The 26,199-nt window shown below is 40.4% G+C and overlaps 1 protein-coding gene across 1 annotated transcript in view; it reads left to right on the top strand.

The window, feature by feature from the left end:
• The window catches only part of GLRA3 (glycine receptor alpha 3), a 670,994-nt gene that overhangs the window by 486,228 nt on the left and 158,567 nt on the right, over positions 1-26,199 (top strand). Inside the window, exon 5 of the mRNA XM_086963322.1 lies at positions 9,258-9,340. Coding sequence (XP_086819448.1) covers positions 9,258-9,340 — 83 coding nt within the window. The remainder of the gene's footprint in view (positions 1-9,257; positions 9,341-26,199) is intronic.

The following is a 26,199-nucleotide window of genomic DNA, read 5'->3' as shown; positions in this document are numbered from 1 at the left end:
CCGAGTAACCAGAGTGCTTTGGGGAATGGTGCCGCCACTAAGTCCGCGGAAGGTAGATAACCCCTGAATGCCTGCATGTGGGAACGAGAGAGTGCATCAGCCGCATGGTTCAGCACACCCGGCACATGCCTCGCCCTAAATTGAACGTTCAGTCTCATGCAAAGTAGTACAATTTCCTTCAGTAATCTCAGTATCCACTTGCAGCGTGCTGCCTGATTAATTATGCATTCGACTACGGTCATGTTGTCGGACCAAAACACCACTGAGCGATCACGAAACTCTTCCGGCCATGCCTTCAGAGCCACAAAAATGAGGAACAACTCCAGAAACCCAATGTTACCTGTGAGCCCACTGGTGTGCCACCACGTCGGCCATGTTTGCGCCGACCATCGATTACCGAAGATGGCGCCAAATCCCACGCTCCCTGCCGAGTCGGTCCATAAACCCAGCTCGTCCGAGGACGCTGGTGGCTTGCCCCACACCACTCGACGGTTGAAATCCGCCAAGAATGCCAACCATATGCGCATGTCCTGGCGAACCTCTGCAGACAGTCTTGTGCGGTGGTGCCCTTCCTTGAGACCAACCAAGGCTTGTGCAATAGAGCGGGTAAAGGGGCGGGCCATTGGTATCACTCTAAGGGCAAAGTTAAGCTGGCCCACTGCTTGCTGCAACTGATGGAGAGTAACCTTCTCTTTGCTAATGCACAGTTCGAGAGAGGCCCTGAATTTCGCTACTTTGTCCCTTGGCAAACGGAAGCATCCCTCCACCGAATCGTGCTCAATTCCAAGAAACTCGAGTGAAGTAGATGGTCCCACCGTCTTGCCCGGTGCCAATGGCACGCCGAACTGCTTCATGAGAATGCAAAATTCCCGTAACGCCTGCGCACATTCCGTGTCACCGGCTGCCCCCAAGAACAAAAAATCATCTAGGTAGTGCATAACCTGTGTATAGCCCTTAGCTTTGGTAAACGCCCATTGCAGAAAACAACTGAATTTCTCAAAATAAGAACAAGAAATGGAGCAACCTATTGGCATACATCTATCCATGTAGTAGCGTCCTTGAAACACAAAACCTAACAGACGCTGATTCTGCGGGTGTACCGGGAGCAACCGGAACGCTGACTCGATATCTGACTTCGCCATCAGCGCCCCGGGCCCCAGGCGATTTAACATGGCAACGGCCTCATCGAAGGATGCGTACCGTACCGAACAAACTCCTGGGTCAATTGCATCGTTCACCGAAAGACCCCTAGGAGCCGACAAGTTATGAATCAACCTAAACTCACCTGGGTTCTTCTTGGGGACTACTCCCAACGGTGAACAAATAAAATTAGTGACTGGCGGGTGCCTATATGGGCCGGCGACCCGGCCACGGGCAACTTCCTTTGCAATCTTTCATTCTACCACCACCGGGTTCTGCTGAACGGACAGTTGGTTTTTACACAGTGGTTCCCCCCGAAAATCCCCCGCCGGGATGTGGAAACCATACGAGAAGCCGTCCCGCAACACCCCAGCGGAGACATGATCAGGGTATTCGTTTAGCCAGGGGATCATTGCCATGATATCTACGGGGGTAGGTAGCGGTACCCCGTGGTCGATATTAGACCTGTTTGGCACCTCCTCTACCCCCGGTATCACCATTCTTGGCTCTACACGAACTCTCAGGGTGTGAAGAATGTCCGCACCCTGCACACTCATGCCTGAACTTACATGTCCCTTGTGGCCTCGTGCACTTGCCTCTGTTAAAATTCCAGCAGACCCCTTTTCTACCCCCATACCCACCATTCCTCGGTTGGTGGTCACCAGCGGGGGCTGCTCGAAAGGGCGCCGCCAATTGATGGCGGGAGGGCGCCGACCCATTCCCGCCAAGCGAAGACGACTTCGTCGTGCCCGGCAGGAGCTGCTCTTGCCAAGAGATGGAGTCGAGACAGTCCCACGTCAGAGATGAATCGTGCTCCTTGGCCTTACGAAACTTACTATCATAACCCCTCCATTCATCGCCCTCATATGTTTCATAGAAATCCATTATACGTGCCTGATAGCAGGCCAATTCGGTCAAAACCTCGGGCTTACATTCCCCCATGACTGCAGTAAACATTGCAAAGGCCTTGGCCCAATTTGAGATCGTCTCATCAACCCTGAACCCCGCCATTTTTGCGCGCCACACACTCGGGTGCCACAAATCCTTCTGAGCCTTAACATACTCTATCTCGTGATGGTCAGTCAGGAGAGAAAACATATTCACATACTTATCAGCCCAAATCATTTCTTTCGTGGCCAGCGGAATATGTTGGACTACTTTTTCCCTTCTCGAGGGTAAAGACCCCTCCTTTGCCATTGGCAATGGCTGCTTACCCGACTCCATAGCTGATCCCGCTGATTTTCCACCGCCAGCCGTCGGTCCTTCCAATGGCACCTGTGGGGTGACAAGAGGGAGATTTGCCTTCGCAGCATCTCGCGATTGCCGCAACTGCTTCATTAGCAACTTGGCCTCTTCGGCCGTGTCTCCAGGTGCAGCAGCACCCCCTGTATTTTTGCCAAGCCATGTGGCTAACTGGGCGGCCAATTCCGGAGGCATATCCTCCTCGTTGGTGGGCGTAACTGCAACCGGAATCGGTTGGCCCGCGTCCGGGCTCGGTACCGGGGCCTCAACTGGACTAACCGGGCTTGCCGGGGGTGACTCGGGAACTGGGACCCCCCCCCCCTGCCGCCCTATTCCTGGCCCTTTTACCTCTCCCAGCGGGGACGACTCCTGGCAATGCTGGGCCTATGACTTTCTTCGGTCTGCCCGAATTGTTCATTGCCGCCATCTGCTTTTTCATGCTCGCCATATCCTTTATCAGCATGCGGAGCATCTGTTCAGTCCCTGCCTTCTTTCCGGCCTTCTTGCCAGGCATCGTTGTCGGATGTTCGATCCTTGGTGTTCAACGTGGTCCTGGATCCGAAGGTTCGGAGTCGCTGAAAGAGAAACACAAAAATTACAAGTTCTCAAAAAATTGCTCCTTGTTCCGTCGAGGGCTCACGTGCAACGAGAGGGTGCAGCTTCCAAGCACAGGAACAAGAGGATGCTTCTTCGGGTTGCTGCTCCTTTTATTCCTCTTCGGGAGGGCGTGTACCCTCCTCCGGTACGCCTACGGGGCGTGGCCAATGGTGTAGGTGTCTAGGACAACCCTTCTTGGGCGGGAAAAGGCGCGCCCCGGCTACGCTGCTTCGGGCATACCAGCCGAGACACGCCCCCCACCCAAAATGGCTTCCCGGGGGGATCCGGGCCCCCAACCATACGTTCGGGGGGACCGAGTGGTCGCCCCTTTCCATTCACCTCAGTCCTACAGTTGTATCATTCTCGAGATACAAAGTGCAGTTATTCGCCCCTCTTAAGCCATGTTCTCACTTTTTAAGTATTTAAGGTCTTCTATTACCTGATGCTTCTGGACAGATACTCTCTTCTGGCTGTAATAAGCTCTCCCTCCATGCAAATGACCTTCAAGACTCTACTCGCAGAGCATCCCATATTAGAGAATTCTATTTTTTAACCCCTCATCAACCTCATTTTGACACTAAGGGTCCGAATAAGATGTAGGTCGTAAAGTCTTCGACCTTAGGTCACATCATAATTAGGTGATCAGGAACACCGACTGGCAGGTGGCGCCATGGAGGCGGTCGGAGGAAATTCCAACTGACATCGTGATGGGCCCCTAAATCTGACACTTTTGACCATGCACAAATAAAATAATTGTTTTTACTGTCATGTCAAAAATCTACCACCCATTAACTCCATTATCTCCTCTAAATGTTCAGATGATAACAGATAACTGATTATTTGCTATGTATCTGTGGCTATGTTCATCATTTCTTTTTTAAGTACTCTGGCATCATTATTAAATACATAAAAGAATTGATGCATACCAGTATACAGTTACAATGTAGGTGCAATTGTCTCATAAAAGAAAAAGAATTAAAAGAGGTGGAATTAAATTGGATGACACAATAATTACATGAATAGGAACACCAATAATGTCATCTTGGATGAAGTGTTTGAGGCAAAGGGGTTAGGAAATCTGCATCTTCCATTGATGTGGCTTAATAGCTAAAGCAGTCCAACTGAACTCAGGGAACCTGGGTTCGAGGCGTGGCAGGGACGCTCAGCATCCTGTGATTCTTAGCAAATCACTTAATCTCCCCATGCCTCACAAACACATGTGTCTGTCTGTGACGCAACTGGTGCTCGTGTAAAGTGCTCTGATACTTTCAAGTCGAGCTAGTGCTATATAGAACTCCAACAAGAATAAATAGGATGGACAGTGATGGGGCTTCACATTTTGATCTGCATTGATGGCAATACATTTTTGCATGTTCTCCGTATTGGGAAATATAATATGAATAGCTGAACAGAGTGGATTGTGCAGGGTTATTGTGGCAGGACTCTCCAATGTTTGGAATATGAACCGAAGTGCTGTATCCAAAGCAGGCTGTCTTTGAGGGCACACATTTTTTAATTTCTAGAGCTAAGTTTAAGTGCTTCCTGATAGAGTTTTTGGCAACTTGGTAGGTGAACCGAAAGCCTTACTCATATGGTAATGTATACCAGGTTTTTTAAGTATGCTATCTAATGAATTAGTAAATTGTGTTTTATGATGTTGCGATAGGATGTGTGTGTAATGTCTACATTTTGGCTCTAACATTTTTGCCACCTGATTTTTTACAAAGTTTAGCTTTTTATCGTTTTGATTGAGCATCCGGCAAGAGTATTTTATTTATTTTTATGTGTGTATTTATATGATTTTATTTACAGCAACCAAGGACAAATGGAATTCGAGTGCTCAACAGTAAAACAAAGTTACAAGGGTACAATTAAATAGCCAAATGCATATATACCTACACCCACAGTCACTTTATAGGTAGAACATCAGAATTGCAAATAGAAAGTAAATTAACCCTGTGCAGTGAAAAATAAACAAGCATGAGGAGAATTACAGGAGTAGGTGCTTGAAAAATTCATAATGGTGCAATGTCATCACGTGCAGAACTAATTACTAATAAGCAGCCAGTGTGAGAGTGATGTGAAAGTGTAACACCTACAGAGCAATAAGTACAAGCATGATTCAAAATAATCATCACTGAAAATAAGGACCTCGATTTTGATGGAGTATAAATAGAGAGAAGAAATGGACGAGGATCTAAGGAAGAGTTCACTTGAGTAAGAAAAGAGACACGTCTCAAGATAAAGAAGGAAGGACAATGGACAATGATAGTGGAGAAAACAAGGAATAGACAATGGATTAGGATGAGTAGGAAAAACGTTGTAAAAGCGAGGCTAAAAAGTGAAAAAATATGGCAGTGATTAATTACATCCGTAGAACTAACTACATGTTAGAAGCTATGCAGTAAAATGTGATGCGAAAAGCATATATCAATTGAGGCCATAATTACAAAAGTATTACAGAAATCAAATGAATATTCATGGGAAATTGAGCCTTATTTTTGTTGAAGTAAAAAGATTGAGTGTAAATGTATTAGGAGGATGTAGGTAAGAAATAAGCACGAGAGAGAATAGAGAGCAATGTCAAGAAAACTAAGTCAAGTTAACAATCTGAAAGCAAATGAGTAGTATGAGTAGGTGATAGTGTTTAGGGCCAGAACCAAAAAGTGAAGAAGATTACAGTGGTCAATTACCTCAGTAGAACTAATTACAAGTTAAGAGTTATGCAGTGAAATGGGATCAAAAACAACAAATGAGTAAGGCAATAACAAATTACAGAAAGCAAAACAGTTCTCATAGAAAATAAGGTCTTGATTAAGCTGTAAGATGAAAATGAAAAATATTTCAAACGTCAAGAAAAGGAGTGTAAGGGAGGATAATGAGGAGGTGTGTGGAAGAAACAGGCCATCAGAAAAAGGGTATTAGTAGTAAGAGATACTACATAGCTAAGACTTAAAAGTGAAAAGAGATGCTAGTGATCAAAAGACAAGTAGGAAAGTCTAGTTGGGAAGCATTTTCAAAAAATTTAAAGTTTTCAATTGGGCCAGGTCTAATTGGGCCAAAGCAATCAATAGGATAGGGGCCATAGGGGTTAAATGCGAAGGATTAATCACTTTCTAAAACCAATTGGCCACAAAAATATTTAAATAAACCAAAACAGCATATGGCTCCTTATTGGGATACAGACACCCAGCAATGAAAACCTTCAAACAGTGTGTTGCTCCTTTTACACAGACTCACAGTTCCTTTGTCCCAAAATATCATGATCGATGTGTTCTACTGGTCAGTCAATAAGGTCAGGGGAGTCTGGCACCTAGTAATAACAAAACAACTAAGATGTGTAGATACAGAATATATATGGTTATGATATATTTACACGCTGAACAGTTGATAATTGTAAGCATAAAACAGGTGCCCTAAACAAGCATTTCACTTTCAATCACTTTCACAATTTCCTGAATCCACTGTACCCATTTTATCACCTGTGGACACATGGAAATCACAGAAAACATATTAGTTCACACTCTGGAGGCCCATAAGGACATAGATGATGATCAACAGAAAGAAACTTGCTAAAAGTCTGGCAACAATAATTTTTATGTTCAGTGGGTTCTACCAGCCAGTCAGGTCAAAGGAGGTCTGGCTTGCACAAATAAATTCCATACATCATTCAGAATTATAAAACGTCTATATTTTATATTCTTCTTTTATCTTCTGTTATATGTTTTCTTGATATCCTTCTTAGAATGAACAGTGCATGATAAAACAAGAGTTATGCCACAGTTTAGTCATTATTTAGTTGAAGTACAGTCCACATTCTCCGGGAAAAACCTCATGCAATGACTATTAACAAACTTCAGACATTCAAGACAAAAGAATGTTCATTAATGTTTCAGGATTTATGTTTGACAATTTGAGAAATTCTTATAAAGAAGACAGGGGCATATTATCAAGGGGGTTTATCTCCACTTTTTTGGCTTTTAAAGCCAAGAAAGCGGAGATAAAATTATCTCCCTATTACCTAGCTGTCGCTAACACCAGTTAGCAACAGCTAGTAGGAGATAGCGACCATCTTGGGCCCCGCTTTGCATTTCAGTGATATTTATCACTAATGACATGCAAAGTGGGCGTGCCAAGATCGTAGCGTTTGGAAACAGTCGCTAACATCGCTATCTCCTATTACCCACTTTTGGAGATATTCACGCTAAGCGCGAATATCTCCAAAAGCTAACCTGTCCTGAGCAGTTCTTAGCCATGTTATCCAATGGTAGGTGTATAACAAGGCTAAGAGCATTAGCTCAGTAATGCATGAATATCGCTGACTTTTCAGCGATATTCATGCATTTCGGCCGATTTTTATAGCTTAGGAGATAAACCTTGATAATAGCAAGGTTCCTAAGCGATAAAAATCGCCGCAGCTCGGAGATACATTTTTGTCTCTAACCAAGCAATAGTGATAATTATCGCTATTGCTTGGTAATATGCCCCACAATTTTTAAACATTTTGTCAAGAGCTTTTTTGGAAAACAATGTTATTGAAAATAAATTTATCAAGGTGAACATTTGGCTTCCACACATTATAGTTAACAAGCTACCCAGTGGGTAAGCCCACTTAAGCCATGGGTTCCTTTCTCTGTGCCCAAGCATAATGTATCCCATGGACAAAGTAGTCTCTTTCAGTCATCAGTACATTGGGGATAGTGTGGGCATTTTGATAGATATACTTGTGAATTAATTCACGTTTTAAGAGGGCCCATCAGCTCCTCCGACTCTGTTGCCAGGCCTTGTAGCACCTTGCAGTGCACTGCATCACACTGCTTGCAGTGGCCATATTTTAAACAGAACTTTTTACTTTTTCCAAAAGGCCACCCTTACATGCGCTTGTGTGTGTAAAGGCATGCAAGCGCACATACAACAGTGGCCATTGGGTAATGAACTTTACCACCATTCCAAAATGGCCATTCTTGTGCACACCACTGCAGTGACCTACTAATGTTTTCATTTATAAAAACATTTCAAGACATTGGCCTTGGTATGTGCTGCGTGTGTGGCCCTTCTTTACTGTTTTGGTAAAAATGTACTGCTACAACAATAAAGGACAATCACTTGTATGTGCTCATGTGTATGTGTACATGAGCCAATCATCATGGACCAAGCTAATAGACTGGCTGTCAACATCAGATATAATGCATTACCAGTGCTTGTTCAATTTACCTACATGCTGCAATGAGATACTGATGAAGGGTTTGCACCAATTCATAGACCTGAATGTCCATAAATATTGGTGTACAAAAATCGAAAGAGGTACATGCATTTAAACAACCAAATACAGATTTTTTTTTAAAGCTCCAATGCAAAGGTGGACAAACACCACAGCAGTAAAAGAGTTAAGCCTAAAAAGAGCGCTTAAAAAGACTGTCATAAATTATATGCCAAAAAGTTTCAATTTTGGAAAAGACACTGACAAATTCTCTCTTAATTTCCCTCTGTTCACTTCCTTTCGCACATTCTATATGCAGTTCAAGTTCTTCCAGTTTCAACCAGAGCATCTCAAGCTGAAGTAGGCAGTGTGTTTTACCTTTTGTCGCGTTTCTTATATTACTCTGATGCAAGTTGCGTTAAACACGAAAAGCTAAAATATCAGTTATAAAGATTACAAAGTAAAAGGGATGTCTGTTCAGAGGTGCTCTAGAAGGAGCACTTCACAATGATACACATTGACGTCATTAGTCCCCATTAGTATAAGGTTCAGTAAGTTGATAGTGTATTGTAGATAACAGCCTTTAAAACGTAGCTCGAACCACGCTATGCCTTAACAATGCAGTCCGAACTACAGATGCGTCTTTACAAACCATTTCTTTACCCCGCAAATCGTTACAACAACTTGCCTTAGGGAAAGGGTTGTTGAGTTGATGTTGGACTTTAAGTACAATACGTTCTCTACTGTTGCACAGATTGGAGTTGGAATAGTAAATTATACTGTTCCAAATCCTGTGCTTTCCCCAAGCCAAGTCATTGTAATGACTTGCGTGGTAATGGAATGCGCTGTAAAGATGCATTCATTGTTCAGGACTCATTATTAAGGCAGGCGTGATTAACGCCTATTTGGTTCCGACATACAACCGGGCATGGCTTCTTTAATTTGTGCAGTGCTGTTTTCCTAACATTCAAACCAGTAAAAGAATGAAGCTGCATAACTATACTGTCCATATGGTCCTCTACTATCTAATAAACAATATTTGTTAAGTAATTACTTTGTGTGCACTTTTATTTTACAGATTGACACTGACACTTTCGTGCCCGATGGACCTCAAAAACTTTCCAATGGATGTGCAAACATGCATAATGCAGCTGGAGAGTTGTAAGTAAACAATAACTATTTTTAATTGATTTTATTTAGAATATGTAAAACTAAATTTTATTTTCCTGAGCTTGCGGTTCCTTCTGCTCATTTGCTCGAAGTTTAAATAACACATTTAGGATCTAATGCTATAATTAAGTCATTTCCAAACTATCTGCCTCACTTCTTTACAGGTACTTTCCAATGTATTTTCTTTGAAGATTAAATAAAAATACATAAAGAGCTTTAGATCTGATTCCATGTATGTTCAGGGTCCCTATTTAGGTTTTGTGCAACTTTCTATACTATGACAGCTTTTTCCAAGACCATCAAGTCCCAAGAAATGCCAAATTAAGCATACAGTGCAAATGTAGTGATCAATGCTGACATATATTAGTAAAAAGAAGCAGGACTTAGCATAAAAGGTGCTTTATGCAGAAGAGATATCAGTGAAAAACTCACTTCACACAAACAAGTGTATAACACTGTCAGTGAAAGATTAGTTGTTTGTAAAGAGAACAATGGTTACACAAGGTCCCTATACATTTGTTATGTAATTTAATAGGTTGTGAGGATTAAGTTCCTACAGCCCTAGATTCTAATAAAGTGATTAAAGTGGATTATGAAGCTGTGAGTGCATTCTCATTAGAAACAAAATCCCTGGCAATCTTTTGAGGGCCTTAAAAACCGATTAAACTGTGTTTCAAGGTCTTTTGACTGATGGAGTACACTCGGGCAGATTTCACTGTCATGATACAGGCACTGCTAGAATGAGAGAAACAATTTGAATGAGTGCAAACTGCACCTTTGTGAACCATCTGGAGGGTTTTGGTTCCCAAATAAAAAAGAGACTTTGAAACGCAGATTCCTCGGGAGTTGGATAACTTCTCAGCTAGAACTCTTGCTGGACCCCATTCCCTTACCCTCTTTTGGCGGCCTTGTCTGAACCTTGTACAGACTATACACAAACTAACATACCACCAATGTCTAGGGTAGGCAAGACGTGAGAAGCAAAGTGAGGTCTACAATTGCGGCATGCCTGAAGATCGAATTTTCCAGCTGAAACACACTTTGAAGAGATTTAATCTAAGCTATAATAGTGTGAAAAAATTGAGTTGCTGCCCTTACATGGAAATAGATATAAAGGAAAAGAAGGATTAAAAAAATTGTGACGTGTTGAAATTCAGAATATTTTTATAATAATGCACAAGACCAATGTTGTTATAGTTTCAAGACAATATTTTAGCATGTGTAGGGATAATTGACAAGTGTCTGGGATGTGTGAAGTATGTCGTATGAATGAGTATTAAATGAACATGCTTTTAGATGGATTAGTATTGTTGTCCATGCAGACCTGTTTTCAAGCAATGTTTGATGAGATTCTAGAAGTGTTGATGAAATATGCAAACACAATGACAAATAATGTATATTACATAACCCTTTGGGCCATACATGTAGGTGTGGATGTGAAACTTATGAACTTGAAGGTAAGGCTAAGGTTGCTGGGGGAGTTTGTTTCTAATTTACCCTGCCCTAGGAACAGGAAAGTGAGGCAGGAGGTCATATCCTAAATATTTGCTTTGACTGCACTCGGCATTGACAATATGGTTTATAAAGAACACACTGGACAACTCACACAAAACATCAGTTGTGCTGGAGCCATTTGCAAACGGAGGGGTCCTCTCCATTGATGCCACTTCACTAAAGTTCACTAAGTTCAATGAGATTTGTAGATCAAATAAAGTCCATATTTACTATAAAAGCACAGAGAAATAAATATATATATATATATATATATATATATATATATATATATATATATATATATATTTAAAATAGTAACAGCAATAAAATACCCAACATACCATAAATAATGACATTTTAAACACAGTCCAACCAGGTTGACATAAAAACATAGGACCCCTTTAACCACATGCATGCGGTGCATTTTCCCGCTGTGTGCTAAGGAATGCAGGATCCCGTTGTTCATGACGAGCTCAGCTCGTCATGAGCACACAACCAGTGTACTGCATGACGAGCTGAGCTCGTCATGAGCAGGGAAGGGGTTAAAATGATTGCTACCCCATCACAATTACTCTACTCATAGCTTTATAACAAAGATGATCCAAGACACAACCATCAGGGGGAAAACCTTTATTACCCAAATTGTGACAAAGTGGTAGGATTCACCTCCTTCTGTACCCTGCATAAAGCCATGACATGATCAATTGTCCTGGACACCTGGGGACTGAAGGGGCAATTCCCATCTGACTTATTACATGCAGGCTGCCCCTTAACCATGGCTGAGCAAAGAGGCAGGGTCCCATACTGAAATTTCATACATAAGGTTTTGGCTAAGGGAGGCTCAATGCCATCCCAATAATTTGCTGCCGCATAACTATCCTTAAATTCAAGTAAGGCAACAGTAATAATGCCCACTCTGGTGTGACCTAAATTAATATTATCTATTAATCGCCAGCACAAGTATTTAAGTGATTTTTTCAAAATCCCAATATCTTCCAGAGGGGTACTCCAGAAGCTCCCACACCCCATCTCAGTCAGTCGGCTTTAGACAAATCTCAGCTAGGGAATTCTAGAAGTGCCAGGCAGATTCATGGCATCCTCCAATCCATGCTAGTATAGCAATACATTTGAAGTTAGCCAGATTCTGCACCAGTACGAAATTGTTCTGAGATCCACTTTGTCAGAGAAGGGTCTAAGGCCCACATCAAGCAATAAGGGAGTAAGCGGAGTGCTAACAGGGAGATGCATGAGGAGTCACAGATACCTTTTTTCGATTTTTTCCAAGCTTTTTTCTTCCTTGTGTCACCAGAGTTCCCAGTAGAAGTAAAGAATACCCCTAGGATCTAATTTGACAATTACCAAAAGCATTCATTCACACACACCAACAATCATTCAAGACCACATGTCCACAAACACCAGGGAAATCCCCCACACTGTAAATCCCCCTGGCTTGTCTACCCAAATAAGCTCACAGAAGTTGGGTTATAGCGCATGTAACAACTAATAATTTATTAAGGAAGGATTTTAAAAAAAGCAAAAAAAAACAATATTTAATTTATTTTAAAAACATGGAATAAATCTTCCAACTGTTGGAAGACTGGAAAATACATTTTCATTACCATCCAGTTAAAAACAGATCATTATGCAAAAACATATCACAATCTAGTCACAAACAACAACATAATTAAAATGACTAAAAAGGAGGAATTCCTAACGACACAAGGAAAGTTCCATTGTTACACAAAGGTCCATATTTAGCGTGAATGGGAGACACCAGGTGAGAGCCTTGCTTTTATCCTTAGGTGTGTGTAAACATCTTTATTCGATTCGCTGAATCATCAAAGCAGAAATAAAATCATCAATAACAATAAAATAGATATATATAAATAGGATAAAAGCGATATATATAAAATGTAGTATCAATAATCAATCCATTAATTATAAAGTGCAATTTTTTTAAAGTCCTCAGTGTAAAGTACCTCTTCCATTATTTCCAAGTTCCAACAATATATAGGGAATGTTATCGCAAGATTACAGTCAAGCTAAAATAACACTTATTGACTCATCATTCCAAGGTCAATCAGTAATCATAGGCAAGAGACATTGTAAATGAGGCAGGATCTACAAAATCCAGCTATACAGCATTTCTGACATGAAAGAGTAAATGTAATTAAAAGTGGATGACATATATTGGGCAAGGACACAATTCATGCACTATCATATTCCCTCTTGTTTCAGAACTTTAAGCCTCGTTTTAATCTGATAAAGTTGGTTGCTAGTAGAAATCTACTCAACCCAAATACGACCAACCTAGAGGTATCTGTTCTGAGAATACGTAATATTTCAACGTACTGTCTAATGCCCAAGTTCCTATCCAATGGGCGAATCCATTTTCTCCTTGGGATTTCATAGCAAGTACAAAAGAATAGAACATGTGCTAGATCTTCTTGACCACCCATAGCACACTCAGTGCAGAAGAAATCAATGCCCTGGTCAGAATTTTTCCCCCAGCTAGACACAAATTTCTTGATTTGCAATGTACCATATCTGAATTTTAGGTACAGTACTTTAGCTAGGAGGGGCTCGATATCATCCATAAACGGCTCAAAGGAGGAGCTTATTTTAAAGCTTATTAATAAGGGATGTATAGTTGGGACGTACTGCAATATTTTGGTCAATATAACTCCAAAAAATAGTTTTGCACTCCAGCTTTGAGTCAGAGGAGAGCTGTTCCGGATGCTCCCAGTATCTACTGAGGCCCAGTCGCAAAAACCAAGTACGAATGTGAGTCAACGAAGGAAATGTGACAATGGTGTCAAGACTAATCAATTCACCTATCGCCTTTCTGTATATCAACAGTTCTTCGGTTGTCCATACTCTAATCCAATAGGAAAGGGACATCCATATTGCCCTGTGCTCAATTCGTTTAAGGCCCAGATCCAGCATTAACGGTATCACTGGAGTATTTTGTGGGAGGGCAGTGAATCTCCTCATGATTTTATTTTCTGCTACAGTTAGCGGGGCAAGACACCCGCCTCCCCATAACTCTGAGCCATATAAAGCAGCCGATTGAGCCCTAGTTTTTTAAACAAGTAGAACAGGCTTAACTGTCTTTGATGAGGTTGATAGAAGTTTCTTTACAACAGGACCAGCATATTGATTAAGAACAGCTTTAGATTTCATGATCTGCGGGTTTCACAAAAGTTTAGAATTCATGGTCACCCCCAGATAAACGAAGTTTTCCACCCGTTCCAAACTAACTCCGCTTGACTGCATTTTATTATTGAAACATCTGTGTGGTCTGAAAGCCACATATTTAGTTTTAGTCGGATTGATTTCAAGACCCTTTTGTTTACAATAACCATCCAGTGCACCTAAAATATTTTGCAGTCCCCTTGGGGTTTGCGATAACAGGATGGTATCATCTGCAAAAGTTAAGCCACAGATGTGTTCACCTCCCAATTTCGGGGAGTCATGGTTAACTTTTTTGAGTGCGGTAGTCATATCATTAACATACAGGAGAAAGAGGGTTGGCGCCAGGACGCAGCCCCTGGAGGACACCCCTTTTTACAGGTATCTCCTTAGATGGATTCCTTCTTTATCAAACTGGCGTTGACGCGTTTCGGTGGTAACTACACATTTTAATGATCACCTTCTTCAGGAAAAAAAGAATTTTCCTGGAAATTACTCCTCCATCTATAAAAACATAATCCACGGATATATATGTCTCTTTTAGTGAAACATTCAGATCATATATATTCATTAAACATCCCAAATGTTGTCTACCCTCTTGCTCCAATTACGTAAAGTTGAAAAAGTATTTTTGTACAACAAGTTATTCTTAAGTGCCATATACTTTGAAAAACTTTTCTTTATAGTGACATATTCGCACCTAAACATCATAATAAAAACACCTCCTTAGCTGTAGGAATTTCCTGTATCCGAAAATTTTACAGCAGAATAAACCAAAGTTAAGCGCTATAACTCAACTACCCGGGCCATGTGGAGGTAGGAGAAATCCATGACTCACTACTGCCCTTTCTTTTACCTAGGGACCCTTTTTCCCTCCATTAATTCTACTAGGACCCAATCAATACATAAACACTCACCATATTCTAAAAGATCTCAAGAGTCCTGATGCTCTTTTTCTATGTTCCTTATTTATATATGACTCTCCTTAAGTCAAGCAAGTTAGTCTTAAAAGAGCAAATAAACAACAAAGCACACTATGTCACTGTTAAATTAACCCTATTCAGAGCAAAACCCACCTACATAAAACAAGGATCATCCATTGCCTTTGATTTTAGGTGAGGGTGGGCCCCAGCCTGGTAATCTTGGGGTAGGACTATTTTCTTATCCTGTACTTATACCCCCATCTCAGGTGTATCCACTTCCTTGTGGTCAAGCTCTCTTGTCTACTAAATACAAGAACAATAAAATACAAACACGCAAGGAAAAGATGACCCTTTTTTTATATTAATTAGTTGACCTACAATTAAAAGTACTCCATGTCCTAATTCATACAGGATAACCACCTGCCTCAGTTTCTGAGTTCCCATCCATACAAAGTTGCCCCTAAATATCGAAAATTATAAATTTAAAGTGGTGGGGACACAGGTTGAAAAGATAAACCCTGTTGAGGCCTTAACCTTATAATAACTTCTGTATATTGCTCCATCTGAAGTCTACACTTTTGGATATGGGGGGTCCAAACAGATTGTTCTGTGATGTGACGTGTGGACTCTCCCCAGAGGGAAATCATTGAGGGTCAGAAGGGAATGAGCCAATGAACAAGGTTTGAATACCATATACTTGGGCATACTGAGAATAATCTCCATTCCACTGTTTGCAGAACATTCTGAATTGGTCTAAAAGCTTCTGAATACCCATTGGGGATTTGGAGATCAGAAGTGTGTCATCTGCATAAAAGAGAGCCGGGACCTTCCTATTTATAAGATTCAGGGCATTGTTGTCACATCCTTGCTGGTATTTTATCCAAAATATCATTGTTCTGTACACCAGATAAACATCCTTGAATTCAAGATTCATTAAAAATAAAGTACTACAGAGAAAATGCAGCCTCCATCAAGGATCCCACAGGCATTAGATGGTTGTGACTTCCCACAAATTCATTTCTTAACAGGTAAGTTGAGTAATGAAATACACTTTGGGATCAAAACTTGATGAGAAAATAATTTGACCCAAGAGCTACTTTTAGAATTTTTAGAACTTCAGCAAGACTCTATAGAGTACTACAGGTGGCCTTTGCTCTACAGCCTCCAAAAATACATGGTTGTGTTTCCTATTTGTTCCAATCTTTTAAGTTTCTGTGTATTTCCAGGGTTGAGTTTACCCATTTGGAGTATGTGAATACTTAGAAAAGTATGATGTTTAAGAAAATCACACAGACATGCGCCAAACTTTAAAGTGCGAAAAATCCACTAAAGTGGCAGAATTTGCATATTCATGAATCCATGAATCCCATTTTCAGAGTTAAAATACCATCAATCCAATTCTGTGAATTTCGACTGGAATTTTGTTTTGCAAATATTCATATGTGTTTCCCTAAGTTGCACTTACCCTCGAAAATCTGTTCATGAATTGAGTCCATAATGTTTTTTATTAATTAGGTATTACCAGTCTGACCTATTAACAAACTATCTGTAGAAACCATAATGAAGTTAAAATCCACGTGGGATGTTCATGACACAGCACTTCACGACTTTTCATTGTCTGGTCCCTGCACCAACCCATTGGACTCTGAAGCCAAAAACTTTGCAAAGAATTGTAATCCTGCAGCACCAATTTTCTTTCATTTTGTTGGAGCACATTTCACAGAGGCCAGCAGTTGCAAAGGAAATGACTTTGCCTGAACATATAATTGTGCTAGAAATAGGATCAATTCTTCTCAATTGCAATCGACTCAGAGGAATGCTGGTAAAAAAAGACAAACATAAAGGAAATCGCCACCGTTCAAATTGGATCAATTCAATGAGCTGTTGCTTGAACATGTGTCTTTTGTAGCAAATACGTGAATTGTGATAGCTGTGAGAGATGGTTATTTGATGTCCAATGTCCTACTATTATAGGCGAACGGAGCACAATGCTTTTTTGTGACCTTGGGCTTGTTCAATTGCAACAAATGTAACTGTGCAACTTAACTAATAACACAATACAGTAAGAATCTGTTATCCTTTAAATCATGATGGATTCTCTAGATGTAAGTATACATAACTGAAATGAGAAAATAGAGAAACCACTCTTACCGAGGCAGTTCCCAATGGTCAGTTTCAAAATTCCATCAAAGAAAAATGTGTGTATATAATTTGGTTAAGTAACTCTAATACAGAAATTAACTGGACATCCGAAACATACAATCATACACTATGTAATGCAAGGGACTGAAAACTAATGGCCATATTTTTGACTGGTTTACACCGCCCTTGCACCACGCAACATGGTGCAAGAGTGACACAAACCATAAATCATATTTTTTAAGCAATGCAAAGCCACTTTGTGTGGCTTAAAAAACATGGAGTAACCCAAAACAACGCAAATCGCTGCGCTATGTTACTCTGTCCTGGGAATGCATTCCATGGGTATGGGCATTGCGTGGTTGTTCCCACGCAACTCCCTCTGTATTTTGATGCATTCCCAGATTTACAAGACTTTGTAAACCTGGGAATGCACCAAAAAGATACGCCTCCCCAAGTGAGACATAACAAAGAGAAATATTCTGCAGCACACACAGAAAGGGGAAAACCTCTCATGTTCCTGCGCAAAAATAATCCTGGCTACATCCCAGGCATGCTTGCACCATGGTGCAAGGATGCCTGTATTTGTGCAAGGCTGCCAAAACAGCGCCAGCTCAAGGAAAAGTATTGAACAAAAACAGCCCATCCTGCCCATTCTCTGTGACGCAGCACAGCAAGGTGACTTACTTCACTGCCCTGCACCAATTTGAATATAAATGATGGACATAGGACTGATACATTTTCCAGTGATTTGGCTCATGGATGTATTTGGCTCAGACCTGGAAGGATTATTAGAGAAAATATGTATCTTGTACCAAAAACAGAAACATGGGTGCTTCATTAAATAAAAAAAGAAATGGGGCACCTACGATAGATTGTAAGTATTTGTCTGACAGCATTCTTCATGTTCTGGAGCTTTTCTGCACTGAAGAACTCCATATATAGGAGTCAAAAATAGCTGCGACACATTCTTCAAGATAAATCAACACTGACTATCTCCTGCAGAATATTCACGACTGCCTTCTTTTGATTTGTGCCTTTGTGAAAATGAAGAGGATAGAGGAAAATGAAGCATCACTGACAGAATATCAAAACCACAAATATTGTATGGACAGAATATCATATCAAAAATGCAGCGGAACAAAATATTGAGAAGGTAAATGCAAATAGGTACATTTAGATTTACTATTCTTAACTCCACATCTATGTAACATGAGGGTATATATAATCAAGGTACATATATGTGGTTTTATATATAGTAAAACTTTACTTACCTATAAAACCTTACCTTCATAATATTTTCCTTGACATAATATTGTGTCCCGCAATATTTTAGTTCAGATATTCTGTCTAAATGTCAAATGAACATTACCTACAGCAGTCTAATGTTAAAGGCAATGTGGAAAAGAAGACATCAGAAGAGTCTGGGAAAGAGTAGGTGATCATTGTTTGAGGAGCAAAAGGAAAATGGAGTTTGAAGGTTTAACAGCAAACGGGTGGGGACCTGATTCTGAAACTCAGCCAATGGCACATTCTCTTCAAGTGGCAGACGCTCATTTATACCCAATGACTATAAATGGCCTTCTTCACACATATGTCAACCTTTTAGACTCTCTGCCACCAAATGTCTCCTGAAGTGTATTAGTGTTCAATATTTAATACAAAAACTGAAAGTTATTTTCCGAATAAGGATCATGTAAGGATAAGCCAATACCAAGTTAAAACATATACAGAAACTCCTCAAAACTGGGGTGAAAACAAAAAATAGTGTTCACAATTACATTTTCTACAAAATATGTACAATAAAAGAAATATTCAAACACTTGTGATGTGGGAGAGCAGTCAGTATGGGATAAAATAGGAAGGTCAAAGAGATAATATGTAAGACTTCTTGGATGGGATTTTTGGGTGGTATACTTTATCATGCTGAGTAATAACTCAAGTATAATAGAATTGGCACAAACTAAAATGGCCACGCTCACTCAAGAGAAGGAGATACTCAGCAAAGTGGGTAATTTCAGTGGATAAACATCATTCAGATAGATTCCAGTTTACAGTTCCATTTAAAATTATTCTGCAGGAAATACGATTGGCTGCCCTAATCTGTGTACATATTCCTCAGTTCATTGCAAATCTAGTTTGAAGGAATCCTGTGGAATAAAATCACTGTCATGGGTACAGTCTTGGTGCCAAATAACTCTGTCCAGTTTCTAACTTCTTAAACTGAAATACAGTAGCCAGTTTCTTACTTAAAATGTTAATAAGTGATGCAGCACCTGGTAGTTCTGTAGGCCATCATTGAAGGAATTGCTTTTGTAGGTGAGAATATTTTTATATACAGAATGATAAGCTAGTGTTATCCAAATCTGGCATATCTTGTACAGCTGTTATAGACATAATTAGAGTTTGCTATGGTCAGTAAAATACATTTAGGATGATTCCTAAAAACATTTTGAGGTCTATTATCATGGCGGGCGGATCGCCACCGCCCGACCGTCGAGCAGATTTATTGGTGAATTCTGTTAAAAAAATGATGTTGGGCAAATTCAATGTAAAAAATATGATAGTGTTACCAAAATTGAACAAATTATTTTCATGCCCTATGAAATATTACATGAATTTCGAAACAATTTATTCAGATCAACTGTTAAATGAGCAGAAAGCTCTTGTTTATAGTAAGCTCCCTTGTTGTCCTTTTGGTTGGAAAATTTAACAATGCCAATAGTCCAGTTGTTTTTATTGCTCAAATACAAAGTGGAGGACTACTGAGAAGAGGGGATTTCCCCCCCACTTAGAACTCACCCAGAGATACAGATCAACCATGAAATGCTAAATTTGGAAATGTTGATCACAGAAAGGTGTAATAGAAAGTGGGCAATTGCATAAGGGAAGAGGATTGCCCCGTTTTTAATAATTATGCAGACAGTCTGCCTTAGATTTAACTAACAGGGATGGTTCACATCTCTGAAAAGTGCCATGAAAAAGCTTCATATTATATAATTGGAAGTATTGCATGATAAGAAGGTAGAGTCATTGATTGGTCAAATTTTCAAAGATTCCTTGGTCCTCTGCTTTGTATCTTGCCTGTATGAAGACATGGACAATACTAAGATGTGATTTTTTGAAAGGCGAGCTAAATTGGTTAATGAACTGGATACTGAGATTTCAGATTTGGAATGGCTGAAGGCCTTGTTCTTCCTAACATGTCTTCAGGCCCATGCCAACAAAAGAAGCACTACACACCTGTGAAAAAGATAAGACTAAGGTTATGACATAAGAGGACTTTTTAGAAATTGATTTCTGAGATGGGATTATATAACAATATTTTGCTCAAGCATCATAGATATTTGAGATTTTGTGAGTTGGTAATGGAAAGAATTTGTAGGATATTAAATGCCCTTTGTAGAGAATGAATTTTCTTTAATAACACCTCCAGAACACAGTAATGGCCACTAAAAAGTAAGTGTTCTGAATGTGGATAATTGAGCTGCTCATCTTTCTACATTAGGCATTCTAGAAAAAGTTCCAATTTTTTTTATAGGAAGAGGATGGATGCTTTTGAATGAACTTTGAATATTTTGCTTTAGTTCTATATTTAACTGAGTATTATAATGCAGTCCTGCAAGTTAAGTTTACAAATTTCACTCTTGAGTCTAGATCTGTGTTTGTAATATTATATGATTATATTCCAAATATATTCCAAATATGTAAATAATGTAGTTTAATTGGCGAAATTCAAGAAAAAAATATAAAAAGTATACACTAAGCACTGGTAATCTATTTACATGTGCAAAATCTTGAGACTGGTAAATTCCATTCTCATAAAATACAAATCTAGCTATCAAGGCAATCTTTCACTTCAAAATACTGAAGCAACAATTCCACCTTTGGCTTTGAACGACACCGAAAATAGATGGTACAAAACTCTTCAATAGACATGTTACTCAAATGAAGGGGAAAAGGATGGCTATATCCCCTTATTTAAACTTCATTAATTGTTTTCAGGTGAGAAATTAGTGCAGGTGTAAGATCTTATCCATCCTATCTCAACCTTCTTTCAATAAAGAACTACAATATTGTCAGACAGGTTGATTCTTCTTTCCTCTGAAAATCAACACTAAACTGGATTCATAAATGTCCAGAATCAATACTTTTGAAATTGCTGCACTCTACCAATTCAAAATGGAACAATCTAGTGTAACATATGATGGCATAAAGCAACACAACCCACTAGAACACAGCACAGCCGAGCAGAGCATAACACAACATTACAATACATGATGAGGGTGGGTGAATTTAAACCAACCTTTAAAATATCAAGCAGACTTCCAGTCTCACTTTTATTCTGAAGTGATACATTTTATGTACCAGTGCCGACCAGACTTCTCTCAGAAAGCTTGATTAGTTTAGATTCAAGATGACGAGGGCTAGTTTTAGTGCTAAGGACCGCTTCCTCAACCCCTGACTATATCCGCATACTAAAAATGTGCTTAACATGTGTAAATAGATTTTTCCTGCATTTGAGTTTTTTTTTATTTATAGGAAGTGCTGTTATTGCATCAAACAATGCAATACAATTCCAGGTCAGAGCCAGTTACAAAATAAGAGTTATTTATGCACAAATAAATGTGAAAGAACAAGTGCAAGCACTGTTTCATATGACTACCAATTTAATTGTGCATTTCCTGTGATATAGCAATCAATGGGTGCAGTTACTCAATTAGTTGAATTGTGATATTATCGCAAGGGGCCAATAGTCTCAGTTCAACAGGCCCAAAGGTGACTGCCACAAATCCTCGGTTCTCAGCTAGTTTCCGGTCCTCAGATAATGGTATGAAATGTAATATAACGAGGACAGATGACAACGAAGACCACACAACGAAAAGACAGTGTAGAATAACAATTGAGGTAGAACAAGTGACTGATTGTGTTTTTTATGATTTAATGAGTGGGACTGGATTTTAGGGCAGGTATTATTCTACGAAAATCTTATAATATTTCATTATTTCTTTATTATTTGCACTTCATGCTATACAATCGCAGACACAGCCAAGATAAAAAGAGAAACGAAATCAATGCATCCGTTCTCCTCACTTTCCATTACCCCAAACAAAACGTGCATGCAGACACATAAACGTGCAGAGTTGAATACATTCTGCATATAACCATTAGTAATTAGGATTCATTCCCAAATAAATCACGAATCTAAATGATGTCAATTTGACTTGACTTGTCTCACTCTGTTGCCGTCATTTTAGATGGTAGAAAACAAAATGCACATTTTCATTAATTAATCTGACTAAGTGAAATGCAATTTGACACAGCAGTTGTTTCCTGTCAGTTTAATTATTTTGGTTCTGGGATATTTCTTCCGGCAACAAACAACATGCTTGAAATGATAATCTCTTTGCACCCAGCTGATTTTCTTTTGAACAACTGCTACACTTTATAGCAGTTCTCCTGTTAAGGTTTTTCCACCTAAGGCTATTTTGTACTAAATGTAAATGTGGAGGCACCGTTGGACATGCTATAATCGACTTTGACAATGCACATTCAATGACTTAATGAAGGCAGAACAGTCATTCTGGTAAACACACCGTTGTCATTTAAAGTAGAGACTGTGCAACTGCAATTCGAGAAGCCCGCCTTTTTGTAAGGATAGAAAAAGCGACATCAAATTTAGACACATATGGGCACACTGAAGGCCTCATTTAAGACGTTTTGGTGCAGGGCAGCAGCAAAGGAATATATATGCCTTGTCCTGCGTCAAAAGAAAAGGGCAGGAATCCACTGTATCTCTGAGATGTGGAGTAATTCCTGTCCTTTTGCCCTGCGCCGTCGCACAATGGGCCCTTGCGACATGGTGCAAGGGTGCCTGAATTTTAGGGGCGATTGTTTTTGTGCAGGAAGAGACACCTTTCTGCACAAAAACATGTACTAGAGGTGTTTTCCTCTTTTTATGTGTGCTGCATTCTGCAAAATCATAGAAAAAGGAAAACGTTTGCCTCCATTACGCCTCCCCTGGGGAGGCGTATGAATCTGAGTATTTCCAGGTTTACAAACCTTGTAAATCTTTGAATGCACCAGATTCCATGGATGTTGCGTGGGAACACCCGTAGCAATACCCATGGAACACACCTTTCAAGCAGTTTAAAGTGTGAAATGGGGCCATGAAAAGCCACACAGGGTGGCTTTCCGTGGCATTGTAAATATGGGCCGGCACACAGCTCCTCCGGTGCGTCTAAAAACGTGATGCACTGGCAGTGCAATAAGCTTGTAAATAATACCCAGTGTTCTTTTCTACAGATGAGTTTGCTTTGTAAATTCGTGAGGCAAATACAGTTACATTCAGAGATGTACAAAATCATTTCTTTGCCTATAGTTTCTTGTGAACATCCAAAATATTGGCTACTACATAGACTGCAAAGTTTCACAATTTCCTTGGCCTCAGTATGGGAATTTTATAGTAATAGTGCGCTTTATAGCAAATATATAAATAAGTAAATAAATTAAATATATGCACACATTTTCCTTTACTGCTGATACAGTGTGACCGTGTTTTGTACACAATCAAGCTTTTTTTAACCCCTTAAGTGCTGCGCACGTTCACCAGCCGACGGCACCACTACCTCCGTAGGGCTGCCGTCGGCCGTTGAAAGTTCGAACTGCACCTGCGCAATGGAACGTCCAGCACTGGAGCTGGGCGTTCCATAGCAGTTAAGCGGTTAATTGTCACAAATGTTTTTACAAGTCTAAGGTCTCTACAGCTTCTGCTGAAATGTATGTCCTTTATTATTTTCACACAAGTGTTCAGTTTTGCCCTGAAACTGGATTAAGAGTAGGGGTGGGCGGCCAGCTACGCTCCGTGCACGGAGTGTGCGTAGTGCCGCCTACTCCGCATTTTGCGGAGCGGGCGTAGCCAGGCGGCACTACGCACGCTCCGCAGACGGAGCGTAGCTGGCCGCCACCCGCCTCCCTCCCGCCCTCCCTAAATACTTTAAATTAAAGGGGACAAATAATTTAAAATGCACTTACCTTGCCCGCCGCTGCCCGCCGTGTCCCCGGGGCTCGCTATCTTCCGTCTTCCGTCTTCTTCATTAATGCGCATGCGCGGGCGGCCGCGCATGCGCATTTTCTCGTGAGAAATGCGCATGCGCGGCCGCACACCCTGTGGGGGACATTAGATAAAGGAAAGCCTGGTAAAAATTACGCGCCAGAAGGTAGCGAAAGCATTAGTTACTTAGCTCTTCGTAAATGCTGTGAAGAAGTCTTACGCCCGCAACGCCTGGCACCCGCTCGGCACCTAGCTTCTCCTGCAACCGGACCTCATGGATACGAGCCGGGGCATGGGGAAAGCTAATGAGGAGTGCCAGTAGGGGCACTTTGTTTACTTTTTTTTTGGGATAATATACAGAATTAGGTTATGGCTACCAGTAGGGAATTAATTGCTTGATGTTGGGAGGAAACTTATGGTGGTAATGGGCCTTCATTAAGTTGCAATTTGCGAACTTGTTACACTGAGAATTATCACAGAGTGCATCTTCAAAGTACTGAAGTTAGTTCTCTACAGTGAAGGTGTATTACAGTGAGGGCTATTTCTTTCACATTTTACAGAAGATCTATTTGCAATGCAGCTGTAGGAAGTCACAGAGTTTCATGTAACTATGGAGAGTTGGAAAAGCAAATACTGTCACAGGTTATAGCAAACGTTTTCTTAGGGTTAGTGACTGGAATCAGGATGCTGAAATTCTAAAAAAGTGTTCTTTTCTTTAGCCACCAACACATTTACAGTGCAGGTCGAGCCACCAGTAAGAACAGGCAGAGTGACAATAAAAAAACTATGGTAGGGGGGGACCTGGGGGAAGTTTAAAGACCAAGCTCTGGATACTCTCCCCAAAGAAACATATGAACAACAATGGTACCAGAGGGTCTCAAAAAAAGTGCCCAGATAGAAAGAAAAGCCAACCCATCCCTGAGTGACAATATTCACTGTCTCTGTTTCTCTCACTTGTCCCATTTCCCTTTCCGGGGTCTACTATTAACTAGCACATGCTCTTGTATGGTTGTGACTCGTTTCAGGGATGTGTGGATATTCGCATTATTCTCCTTCGATCTGGACTAGATTAGTGCCACAACAAGTAAAGCAACCTTGGGCCTTCTCTCCTTGGAATAATAAGCTCTGAATTGCCAGTCCATATCCCAAGCAATCGGACCACAGCAGCCCAGACCAGTTTCCACCTTGTGGAGCCTGATCAGTGAGGTGCAGTGTGAATCTGAAGAAAGAATGGACCACATACCCACATCAATGCTCACCCACCACACCTAGTACACCACAATTGAGAGAAACAAGTACAATGATTGATGGTATGCTTTAATTAATTCTACCCATTGTTAAGGACTCTGGGCCGCATCCCACCCCATCTTTTTTTCATCACTATGCCACTCCAGACAGGCAGCAAATCAACCTATATCCTGTTCCGGTGGAAACAGTCCAACTGCCTTGGGCATGGCCCACTGTTATCCACAGAAGTAGGCTCTACTTGGAAATGAGTTTCATTATTTTTATAGAAATGTACATTTTCTGCTTGATCAGAAGTCATTGAGATATTTATTTTGGCTAATAAAGGATTAGATGTGATTTAATTTCTGGAAGCATATTTCTAGGACATAAATTAGTTATTTCTGTTGCACAAGATGGGAGGAAAAAACGGATTTTACTTACAAATTGCAATGATTGACTCCATCACAGCAGAAATATAAATGAAACTGAAGAACAGCTTCCTGTACTTAGGAACTTCTGAGTACCTCACAGAGCCCTGTGGCTAAGTCTGTATCCCACTTATCCCTTAGGCCCAGAAACTAAAAGTTTACTTCAGGAGCTTGTAATAGCAGCCTGCTTCTGACCATGACGATCCTGCTACTGTAGCCAGCCTGCTTCTGTGGAAATTGGCTGCTGTGGCTAAAGAGTGTAGAAGGTCCCAGAAACAACAGCAATAGAATGAGCTCAGCAGCTCCCGACAAGGCTGAAGTCAGCTGTGAAGAAATGGTGTGACATTTTATTTAATGAAGTTAAATAAATAATACATTATATGCATCTTCACT

The sequence above is a fragment of the Lissotriton vulgaris genome, chromosome 3_1 (assembly GCF_964263255.1).
Source record: "Lissotriton vulgaris chromosome 3_1, aLisVul1.2, whole genome shotgun sequence".
NCBI classification, from domain to species: domain Eukaryota; kingdom Metazoa; phylum Chordata; class Amphibia; order Caudata; family Salamandridae; genus Lissotriton; species Lissotriton vulgaris.
This window is presented reverse-complemented; position numbering and strand designations above follow the sequence as displayed.